The 12,719-nt window shown below is 40.9% G+C and overlaps 1 protein-coding gene across 1 annotated transcript; it reads left to right on the top strand.

Moving 5' to 3' along the window:
- The first annotated feature begins 281 nt into the window (after window positions 1–281).
- Window positions 282–1,214, top strand: LOC120990773 (olfactory receptor 11L1-like). Its single transcript, XM_040419676.1, has one exon. It carries the CDS (start codon window positions 288–290, stop codon window positions 1,212–1,214), a length of 927 nt encoding a protein of 308 aa, XP_040275610.1. The 5' UTR covers window positions 282–287.
- Window positions 1,215–12,719: the final 11,505 nt, after the last annotated feature.

Below are 12,719 nucleotides of genomic sequence, written 5' to 3'. Positions count from 1 at the left end.
GTACCTTTGCATCTATTTTTCAGTGGCTTTTTTGCCTAGTTCTGCCCTATTCTCTAGAGTAGCATCCATGGCTGATAGACAGCTGTCTTTTTTTAATCTCATAACAGCTACTTACTCCTACAAGCAGAAATGTTTTAACTAGTTTTTTCTTTGGCTATGTATTATCATATCTAGGTATTGCTAATATAAATTTGATATGTTTTATAATAATCATCTAAATGTATTTTTTCCATTTTATTAAATATACAGTCAAAATGTATCCAGAAAACATAAATGTAACTGAATTCATGCTTATTGGTTTTAAAAATCTTCACAACTTTCAAGCACTTATTTTTATTTTATTTTTCATTATCTACGTTTTCACATTGTCCGGAAATCTTTTGATCATCTTACTGGTGGCAACCAATGCTCGTCTTTGTTCTCCAATGTACTTCTTCCTTAGCAACCTATCTATTTGCGAGGTTGTTTTCACTACAAATATTGTTCCCAATATGTTAGATGACTTACTTTCAGAAGATGGTTCAATATCACTCCCTGGGTGCCTGACTCAATATTACTTCTTCAGCTCTACAGCCACAACTGAATGCTTGCTACTTGCACTTATGTCATATGACCGATATTTGGCGATATGCAGACCACTACATTACTCTTCGCTTATGAACTTTCAATTCTGCTGCCAGACATCCATGTGGGCTTGGTTAGCTGGTTTAACAATATCAATGGTAACCCTAATTTTACTATGTAAGTCACATTTTTGTGGTCCAAACATAATTGACAATTTCTTCTGTGATCTTTCACCTCTCATAGAACTTTCCTGTTCAAATACACTTCTAATAGAAATTGAATCATTTATATTTGCATCCATATTAACATTATTGCCCTTTGTATATATCATTGTGACTTACATTATTATTCTTTACAATATTTACAAGATCCCTTCATCAACTGGTAGAAAGAAGGCCTTTTCCACGTGTAGTTCTCACCTTGCTGTTGTAGCCACTTATTATGGGACCCTCATCACTATGTATGTAGCACCATCTCGCAAACAAATATCCAGCATAAGCAAAGCATTGTCATTGCTTTATACAGTAGTTACTCCGCTCTTGAATCCAATTGTATATAGTCTTAGAAATAAAGAAATTCACTTCGCACTAAACAATATATTAAAGCATTTCAAAATACCATTCAATAAACATGACAATTTATCATTGTAAAATCCCAAACTAATATATTCTTCCTGATCAAGTCAATCACTGTAAAAAGATATATACACTCACCTAAAGAATTATTAGGAACACCATACTAATACGGTGTTGGACCCCCTTTTGCCTTCAGAACTGCCTTAATTCTACGTGGCATTGATTCCACAAGGTGCTGATAGCATTCTTTAGAAATGTTGGCCCATATTGATAGGATAGCATCTTGCAGTTGATGGAGATTTGAGGGATGCACATCTAGGGCACGAAGCTCCCGTTCCACCACATCCCAAAGATGCTATATTGGGTTGAGATCTGGTGACTGTGGGGGCCATTTTAGTACAGTGAACTCATTGTCATGTTCAAGAAACCAATTTGAAATGATTCGAGCTTTGTGACATGGTGCATTATCCTGCTGGAAGTAGCCATCAGAGGATGGATACATGTTCTCATTCTGTTTACGCCAAATTCGGACTCTACCATTTGAGCGTCTCAACAGAAATCGAGACTCATCAGACCAGGCAACTTTTTTCTAGTTTTAAACAGTGAGCTCGTGCAAATTGTAGCCTTTTTTTCCTATTTGTAGTGGAGATGAGTGGTACCCGGTGGGGTCTTCTGCTGTTGTAGCCCATCCGCCTCAAGGTTGTGCGTGTTGTGGCTTCACAAATGCTTTGCTGCATACCTCGGTTGTAACGAGTGGTTATTTCAGTCAAAGTTGCTCTTCTATCAGCTTGAATCAGTCGGCCCATTCTCCTCTGACCTCTAGCATCCACAAGGCATTTTTGCCCACAGGACTGCCGCATACTGGATGTTTTTCCCTTTTCACACCATTCTTTTTAAACCCTAGAAATGGTTGTGCGTGAAAATCCCAGTAACTGAGCATATTGTGAAATACTCAGACCGGCCCGTCTGGCACCAACAACCATGCCACGCTCAAAATAGCTTAAATCACCTTTCTTTCCCATTCTGACATTCAGTTTGGAGTTCAGGAGATTGTCTTGACCAGGATCACCCCCCTAAATGCATTGAAGCAACTGCCATGTGATTGGTTGACTAGATAATTGCATTAATGAGAAATAGAACAGGTGTTCCTAATAATTCTTTAGGTGAGTGTATATTCTAAAAGTAGATAAAAATAACCAAATCAATCAATTGAGTCAAAAATACTTGGTCATTTATTTACAGTATTGAGGAAAATAATCCAGTACACATGGCTGAGTAGAAAACATATATGAAGCTTTGTTTTCAGTATCAGGTGTGACACCCCGTGTGCAGCAATAACTGCAAGTAAATGTTTCCGGTAATTGTTGATTAGTGATGAGCGGCAGGGGCAATTTCCGAATTCGCGATATTTCGCAAATATTTGGGCAAATATTCGCCATATATTCGAGAATTCACGAATTCATGATCTCCAGGCATTATTTTCTTGATTGTGAAAATTGAAAATTTGCGATTACGAATATATTTAGCGATATTCTAAATATTCGAGAATTCTCGAAGTGCCGATATTCGCGATTAAAATTCGCAATTCGAAGATTCGTGATCAACACTATTGTTGATTAGTCCTGCACATCAGCTTGGAGGAATTTTAGCCCATTCCTCCATACAAAACAGCTTCAACTCTGTTATATTGGTGTGCTTCATCCCATAAATTTCTTAATTCAGGTCCTTCCAAAATACCGTATTTTTATTGGATAAAGGTCAGGACTTTAACATGGCTATTCTAAAATGTTAACTTTATTCCTCTTTAACCATTCTTTGGTAGAACAACTTATATGCTCAGGGTCATTGTCTTCCTGCATGACTTACATTCTCTTGAGATTCAGCTCACCGACAAATGTCATAACATTTTCCCTTAGGCTACTTTCACACTTGCGCTTTTGCCTGATCCGGCAGGGATTAGCAAAAACGCTTCTGTTACTTATAATACAACCATCTGCATCAGTTATGAACAGATCCAGTTGTATTATCTTTAACATAGCAATGATGGATCCGTCATGAACACCATTGAAAGGGGGATGGATCCGTTTTCTATTGTGTCTGAGATCCGTTCCCATTAACTTGCATTGTGGGTCATGCCGGATCCGTTTTGCTCCGCATTCCATGACGGAAAGAAAATAACAGTTTGCTGCGGTTTGCTCTCCGGTATGGGAATGCAACCAAACAGAACGGAATGCATTTTGGAGCATTCTGTTCTGTTCAGTTCTGTTTTGTCCACATAGACAATAAATGGGGACAAAACTGAAACGTTTTTCTCCGGTTTTGAGATCCTCAATATCGGAAAATGTAAATGCAAGTGTGGAAGTAGTCTTAGAATTTAGAACAAGATAGACAATGCAAGAGATATGCGACTATGTTGGGTAGTAGCAATGTCAGCAGAGGCAGTCATAGCTACAGCTGCAATGGTACAGCATGGAACTAGATGGACAAAGCAGGAGATCTGTGGCTATGTAGGGGTAGTATTAGTGGCAACTAGGGACAGTAGAAGCTGAAGTGGCAGCAGTCAAGTATGGAAACTGACAATGCAGGAGATGTGCGGCTGTGTAGAAGTAGTAGTAGTAGCAGCAGGAGCAGTAGTAGCAGCAGGAGCAGTAGTAGCAGGTCAGACATGTGGATGACAGGTGTTTACTTGGCAAAAGCTGTGGCAAGCTGGATGCATATCCCAGTAATGTCTCAATTTTGTTTCATATTAGAAGTAGGTGACGATTCCACCATTTTCCTTTTACAGCATGGGTCAAGAAGCATGGCTATACTATAGTCATCATTTTACTTGATGCTAATGATATATTTGTCAGAATACAAGCAACAAAGCATCCAGCTGTTTCAGACTCTGCCTTGCACTGCTTTGATTGGTCATGACCAGCACCATTGTAATCATCATCAAGTCTGCCATAATAAGTACTAGCCTTATCTTCTAGCTGTGCTGTGAAAACTCCATGTTCCCCTCCACCACCAATTCCTCCTCATCCTTCTCCTCTACTTTGTTCTGCATGAAACATTATTTGTGTGGGTCCCCAACAGCCACAGTGAGGTGTGCAAGATGTGGAAGTTGTTATTTTTCTACAATCTCTTCTTGAATCAGCATGAGTGTTTGCTTAAATATTAATATCAGAGTGGGGTGACATTGTTGATATGGCTGTTGTCCCTACTTCGAAGGGCCTAAGTATTCTACATCAAAAGAACCATGTGCCCTGCTGTGGTGGTTTGGTGTATGAAGCATTCACCAATTGCTTTACACTGTACAGAGGCCCAAGGGGAACATAAGGAGGATGGGAGTAGTAGTGGCTCTGGTGGTGGTAGTTGTATTCACAAATCACAGTGGCAGTCATCACATTAGCAATCTCCCGTGTTGCATAAAGAAATACTCTTTTTCTGCTCTTGAGGTATTATCTGGTATTGAGGCTCTTGCCAGTCTTGGTGCCCTTGATGTTAAGTGTTGTTCTGGGTGCAAGGCAGGAGGGTAGATGAAATGGCTGGTCAGTAACTACAGTGGCACATACAGAAGGTCCAGCATATCCAAGGTTAAATTTCAGTGATGCAAAGGCAGACCGTTTAGTCACTGCATAAGGCTGCATGGCTGAAATGCGTACACACTCTCCTAGACATGGTCAAGCAACAATACTTTTTTTTAAAAAATTGTGCTTTTTAAAAAATGTTACACCACCAAATTTTTTATTTGGACCACATAGAGTATATGTGTTATATTCCCTAAATGCAGCATAATAAACAATGTTCCTGTCGCCTGCCATATTGCTCATTTTTAGTTGACAGGGAGACATAAAAAAAAAAGAAATTTCAGTTTGATGAAGATTAGCAACTGAGCCACTGTGTGGCTTCTCTTTCCCTGGCTCATCAGTTGTAAGACAACATAGCAATGCTTCTGTTTACATATATGGTAAGAAAAGGGGGAGTGGAACCAACACACTGTCCTGTTTCTGTTGGACACTTGAGAATATCCGTTGAGGAGGATATGGAGGAGGTAGACAAATGCCTGTTGTGGGAACCAGACCAGCACAACAAGTCGTAAATCAACAATGGAACCACCAGCAACTTGGCCAGGTAAGAGTTCAGTTAGCACACAGATGGAATACTAGGTGCATTTTCTGCCTGCAAATTTTGTGACTGATGATGAATCAGTGGAGGAATGTGGTCCAGCTACTAGAATGAGAATGATAAAAATTAGAACAGTCTTGCTCACATTGCTGGCCCATTCGATATTTCCAATTGAGCTGGTGATGCTGCCTCATGAGATGAAGGAGAGCTGTCGTTCACAAAAACTTCCTTGAACATCTATGTCTTAATTTTTGCCTGCAGAGCTTGGAATTGTTTTGGCCACTAGCACTATGGAGAAAAAATTCCCACACAGGAGATATCCATGCAGACCCATCACCAGCAATCTGCGCAACATTCTGCCATCACCTTCTGAGCTTGGCCTAGGTATGATAGCTATAGGTCCTAAACCAACAGTAGTGGCATCATCTGCAGCCAAGCCACAGTTTTGTAGAAACAGTAAATTGAACAGTAGTGATGAGCGGCAGGGGTCATATTTGAATCCTCAATATTTTGCAAATATTTTGTAGAATATTTGTCAAATATTTGCGAATTCGAATATTCAGTATATTCTACATTCTTTTTTTTTTTCTCGAAAATCGGCAAGGTAATGATCGCGTAATATGCGAATATTACGCAATCAATACAGGCACGGGTTAAAAACGAATATATAGCACTATAGAATATAGTGCTATATATTTGTTATTCGAATATTCGTCATTTTTTCCATCTGAACACATGACTCCTCCCTGCTTCTTGCTTGTGGGCCAATGAGTCATTAAGGCCCACAAGCAACTTAAGCAGGGAGGAATCATGACTTCAGATGGAAAAAAATTACTAATATTCTAAAAAAAGAATATATAGCACTATATCCAATATAATGCTATATATTTGTTTTTTAGACTAGTCGTCATTTTTTTCCATCTGAAGTCATGATTCCTCCCTGCTTAAGTTGCTTGTGGGCCGATGACTCATTGGCCCACAAGCAAGAAGCAGGGAAGAGTCATGTGTTCAGATGGGAAAAAATGACCACTGTTTAGCTTTTTCCTAGAGGGTTGATTTAAAGTGATTGTCCAGGCTTAGAAAATATGTCTTCTCTTTATAAAAACAGCAACATACTGTACCTGTCTAGAGGTTGTATGTCTTTTGTAGTATTGTTCCATTCATTTCAATGGAGCTGTTCCAGACACCACCATGGATAGGTGTGGAGCTGCTTCTGGATGAAAATAACTAAATATGGCTTATGTATTGCATTAAAAATTGTTAGTCCTTATTTAGGCCTCCTGCATACGAACGTGTGCTGCCCATTGCTGTATTGAGGACCCTATTTGTGGATCCGCAATACACGGGTGCCGTTCGGTGGGCATTCCGCATAACAGATGCGGACCCATTCACTTCAATAGGTCCGCAAATCCAGAGATGCCAAATGGTGCAGAACGGAAGCATAGGACGGAAACCCATGGAAGCACTACGGAGTGCTTCCGTGGGGTTTCGTCCCGTACTTCTGTTCCGCAAAAAGATAGATCATATCCTATCTTTTCGCGGAACGGGCGGATCGCGGACCCATTAAAGTGAAAGGGTATGCGATCCGCTGCGGCTGCCCCACAGCCGGTGTTCGTGCATTGCGGCCTGCAGCACAGCCACGGGGAGCACACGATCGTGTGCAGGAGGCCTTAACCAAACTCACAGATAAAGCAGCCTTGATGACCATAGCAACTAATTACAATGCATCTTTTATTTTCAGTTTAATATAAGAAAGCCAAGCTGCTGAACATCCTAAATTTTAGGATAACGTGCAATACTATTAATGTATTTTATATGTCCAATAGCCACTTTAGCTTAATTTGAAATTTTCAATCACTGATTGAACAATTTCGATTTGCATGGGCAGCACTTTTATTACCTGAAGTCAGCATTTTTTTTTCTAAATTTGACATTGACCTCAATAATGTATATAATAGTGATAATTTACATAATTTGACAGTCAATTTGCATAGATTTAAAGCCTTGGCTTTCTACGTGCAAAGAAAGCAAACATAATGGCATTGAATAGCCCTCTATCCTTACCCAAAAATTGACTTTAGAGACAATAAGAACAAAATTGCAGAGATATTTTGGTCAAACTGTTTAATTTTTCTTCACTACAATGTTTTATTATGCATTTTTATATTTTAAAGGGATTCTGTCACCAGGAAATTCACTGCTAAACCAGGAACAAGGCCAGGTAGGGCAATTGTTATGCCAGTGGTCTCTGCCTGCCACGGGCTTGCACAGGGCTGGGAGGAAGGGTAGGCATAGGTAGGCAATTGCTTAGGCTACTTTTACACTGGTGTTTTTGTTTCCGTTTGTGAGATCCATCCAGGGCTCTCACAAGCGGTCCAAAACAGATCAGTTTTGCCCTTAATGCATTCTGAATGAATAAGGATCCGCTCAGAATGTATCAGTTTGCCTCCGTTCTGCCTCCATTCCGCTTTAGAGGCGGACACCAAAACGCTGCTTGCAGCATTTTGGTGTCCGTCTGACGAAACTGACGAAACTGAGTCAATGGGGACGGATCTGTTTTCACTGACACAATCTGGCACAATAGAAAACGGACTTTCAATGGTGTTCAAGATGGATCAGTTTTGGCTATGTTAAAGATAATACAAACGGATCCGTTCTGAACGGATGGATGTGGTTGTATTATCTGAACGGATGCGTTTGTGCAGATCCATGACGGATCCGCACCAAATGCGAGTGTGAAGGTAGCCTTAGGGTGCCCCCTCAAACCAGCCATGGGGGGGGCACATAATGCGACTGTACACCTCCTATTGTCATTATCAATCATAATATACAGGGTAGGCCATTTATATGGATACACCTTAATAAAATGGGAATGGTTGGTGATATTAACTTCCTGTTTGTGGCACATTAGTATATGTGAGGGGGGAAACTTTTCAAGATGGGTGGTGACCATGGCGGCCATTTTGAAGTCAGCCATTTTGAATCCAACTTTTGTTTTTTCAATAGGAAGAGGGTCATGTGATACATCAAACTTATTGGGATTTTCACAAAAAAAAACAATGGTGTGCTTGGTTTTAACGTAACTTTATTCTTTCATTAGTTATTTACAAGTTTCTGACCTCTTATAAAATGTGTTCAATGTGCTGCCCATTGTGTTGGATTGTCAATGCAACCCTCTTCTCCCACTCTTCACACACTGATAGCAACACCGCAGGAGAAATGCTAGCACAGGCTTCCAGTATCCGTAGTTTTAGGTGCTGCACATCTCGTATCTTCACAGCATAGACAATTGCCTTCAGATGACCACAAAGATAAAAGTCTAAGGGGGTCAGATCGGGAGACCTTGGGGGCCATTCAACTGGCCCACGACGACCAATCCACTTTCCAGGAAACTGTTCATCTAGGAATGCTCGCACCTGACACCCATTATGTGGTGATGCACCATCTTGCTGGAAAAAATTCAGGGAACGTGCCAGCTTCAGTGCATAAAGAGGGAAACACATCATCATGTAGCAATTTTGCATATCCAGTGGCCTTGAGATTTCCATTGATGAAGAATGGCCCCACTATCTTTGTACCCCATATACCACACCATACCATCAATTTTTTTGTTCCAACAGTCTTGGAGGGATCTATTCAATGTGGGTTAGTGTCAGACCAATAGCGGTGGATTTGTTTGTTAACTTCACCATTCACATAAAAGTTTGCCTCATCACTGAACAAAATCTTCTGCGTAAACTGAGGGTCCTGTTCCAATTTTTGTTTTGCCCATTCTGCAAATTCAGTGCGCCGATCTGGGTCATCCTCGTTGAGATGCTGCAGTAGCTAGAGTTTGTAAGGGTGCCATTTGTGAGTAGCTAATATCCGCCGAAGGGATGTTCGACTAATGCCACTCTCCAGTGACATGCTGCGAGTGCTTCTCTGTGGGCTCTTGCTGAATGAAGCTAGGACAGCCACTGATGTTTCTTCATTAGAGACAGATTTCATGCGTCCACATTTTGGCAAATCCAACACTGAACCAGTTTCACGAAACTTAGCAAGCAGTTTGCTAACTGTAGCATGGGAGATGGGTGGTCTCGTAGGGTGTCTTGCTTTGAAATCTGCTGCATTGACCCGGTTACTGCGTTCAGACATCAACACAATTTCTATCCGCTCCTCACGTGTTAACCTCGGCGACATGTCAATGGCTGTAAACACCTCTCCTGCACCCTACTGATGTTATGATGATGGGATTCGCTTGATCACAGCATCGGTAGGGCGCAGGGAAGAAGCACTAGTCTCAGCTTGTTGACTTGCTACTTAGGAAAGCAACGCATCATCAGTAGGAGCGGGCATGCAGGGCAGGGAGAAGCAATTGTATGCTTGATGGCATGGCATCACTGGTAGAGCACAGGGACAGTGGAGTAGTGAAGGTGCAAGGCAGCATCAGATCACTTTCTGGAAGAGAGTTTCAGCTCGTGCAGGGAAGAAGCAAGCCGGCTTTCAGTGTGAGGTACAAATCAGCCAATGAGCCCTTTTCATTTCATACTGATTGAAGCGTTCATTGATCTGTCAGTTACCATGTCACTGAGCAGAAAATGAGCATGAAGGGGAAAGTGCCGCTCTTTTCAGGTAGTGCAGACACTCCATGACACCGACAATGGAAGTACTGAGGAAGAGGAAGCTCTATTGCCAGGCAGCAGTGGGTAGGCACAAGCCTTGGGGTGTTATATTATATAATGTGTGGGGCTTGGGGTGTTATATACTGTGTGGGACTACTGTGGAGCTTGGGGGGTGTTTTATACTGTGTGGGGCTGGGGGGGTGTTATATACTGTGTGGGGCTGGGGGTGTACATGCTCTTCAAGCCTTTGTGCGCTCAGCATCTGGGTAGTACCCACTTGTCTTTTACAGAACACCACTTGTTGTTTTAGTTTTGCACATTTTGACATATTTTATGTGCGTAAAACGTATCAAAAAATGCCTATAAACTGCCTCTCATTAATTATAATGGGAGTCAGCACTTGCCCTATCTTGGCATGAATCAGCGCTGATTTTCCCATTCAAATTTAATGGAAAGCAGAAAAGAGCACATCATTTGCGATGTGCACATATGCACATTTTTGCACATAAACGGGCCAAACAACACACCAAACATGCTTGTGAGCAAAGTACTATAGAATTTAATAAAGTTTTGAATAAGATAAAAAAAAAAAAGGATAGTGTAGTTGTTTTGGTACATAACAGTACAATTCTGGATATGTTTACTAAAATTTTCATTAAAAAGCACATTTCATTTCTGCGTACTTTGATTCGATTTTTGGAGCTCATAGTGAACATAGTGAGATGCGCTTTTATTTGTTATCTAAAGTGGTTGGCAATTATTCCCCATATCTATTGCTTCAGAGCCAAAGCCTGGGGTCCAGCTGTATCCAGGTAGGAGCACCGTGACACATAAAGAGACATTTAGGCCACACTATACCACTCGGCATGCCTACACCTGGGACGCGTTATAGAGAGAGCCCTGTGTGGAGGCGCCTGTTGCATATACATGAGCCCAAAGTAATATAATTTCCACAGAATTTTTTGGCCTAAAAAACTCAGGTAAAAAAATTTACTATAAAAGTTCAAACCGGATTCCAAAAAAGTTGGGACACTAAACAAATTGTGAATAAAAACTGAATGCAATGATGTGGAGATGGCAAATGTCAATATTTTATTTGTAATAGAACGTAGATGACATATCAAACGTTTAATCCGAGTAAAGGTATCATTTTAAAGGAAAAATATGTTGTTTCCAATTTTCACGGTGTCAACAAATCCCAAAAAAGTTGGGACAAGTAGCAATAAGAGGCTGGAAAAAGTAAATTTGAGCATAACGAAGAGCTGGAAGACCAATTAACACTAATTAGGTCAATTGGCAACATGATTGGGTATAAAAAGAGCTTCTCAGAGTGGCAGTGTCTCTCAGAAGCCAAGATGGGTAGAGGATCACCAATTCCCACAATGTTGCGCAGAAAGATAGTGGAGCAATATCAGAAAGATGTTACCCAGCGAAAAATTGCAAAGACTTTGCATCTATCATCATCAACTGTGCATAACATCATCCGAAGATTCAGAAAATCTGGAACAATCTCTGTGCGTAAGGGTCAAGGCCGTAAAACCATACTGGATGCCCGTGATCTCCGGGCCCTTATACGACACTGCACCACAAACAGGAATGCTACTGTAAAGGAAATCACAGAATGGGCTCAGGAATACTTCCAGAAACCATTGTCAGTGAACACAATCCACCGTGCCATCCGCTGTTGCCAGCTGAAACTCTACAGTGCAAAGTAGAAGCCATTTCTAAGCAAGATCCACAAGCTCAGGCGTTTTCACTGGGCCAGGGATCATTTAAAATGGAGTGTGGCAAAATGGAAGACTGTTCTGTGGTCAGACGAGTCACGATTCGAAGTTCTTTTTGGAAATCTAGGACGCCATGTCATCCGGACCAAAGAGGACAAGGACAACCCAAGTTGTTATCAACGCTCAGTTCAGAAGCCTGCATCTCTGATGGTATGGGGTTGCATGAGTGCGTGTGGCATGGGCAGCTTGCATGTCTGGAAAGGCACCATCAATGCAGAAAAATATATTCAGGTTCTAGAACAACATATGCTCCCATCCAGACGTCATCTCTTTCAGGGAAGACTCTGCATTTTTCAACAAGATAATGCCAGACCACATTCTGCATCAATCACAATATCATGGCTGCGTAGGAGAAGGATCCGGGTACTAAAATGGCCAGTCTGCAGTCCAGATCTTTCACCTATAGAGAACATTTGGCGCATCATAAAGAGGAAGGTGCAACAAAGAAGGCCCAAGACCATTGAACAGTTAGAGGCCTGTATTAGACAAGAATGGGAGAGCATTCCTATTTCTAAACTTGAGATTTGTTGACACCATGAAATTCTGATTCAACATATTTTTCCCTTAAAATGGTACATTTTCTCAGTTTAAACTTTTGTTCCGTGATTTATGTTATATTCTGAATAAAATATTAGAAGTTGGCACCTCCACATCATTGCATTCAGTTTTTATTCACGATTGTATAGTGTCCCAACTTTTTTGGAATCCGGTTTGTAGAATCTTCACATGGTTTTCCCATAAGATTCTCCACAGGACTTAATTTCACTCCCTCTTTGCTATGTGTAATGGCTAATGTTGCAGCTTGGATAGATTTAAGTGTTTCCTGTGGTCTTACTTCATTCTGCTCAATCTACGGACATAGAAAGCTTCATATAGTAAAAAATGAACATCTTATGGTAGCCAAAACAATTAAAAGGTCTCTCCAGAAAAGAAGACAAAATTGGGGTCATTTATCAAACTGGTGTAAGGTAGGATTGGCTTAGTTGCCCATAGTAACCAATCAGATTCCACCTTTCATTTTCCAAAGGAGCTGTGAAAAATGAAAGATCGAATCCAATTTGGTTGCTATGGGCAATTAATCCAGT

This window comes from Bufo bufo, chromosome 2, assembly GCF_905171765.1.
Source record: "Bufo bufo chromosome 2, aBufBuf1.1, whole genome shotgun sequence".
In the NCBI taxonomy this organism is placed as follows: domain Eukaryota; kingdom Metazoa; phylum Chordata; class Amphibia; order Anura; family Bufonidae; genus Bufo; species Bufo bufo.
The sequence above is the reverse complement of the archived record's forward strand: the minus strand, read 5'-3'. Positions and strand labels throughout refer to the sequence as shown.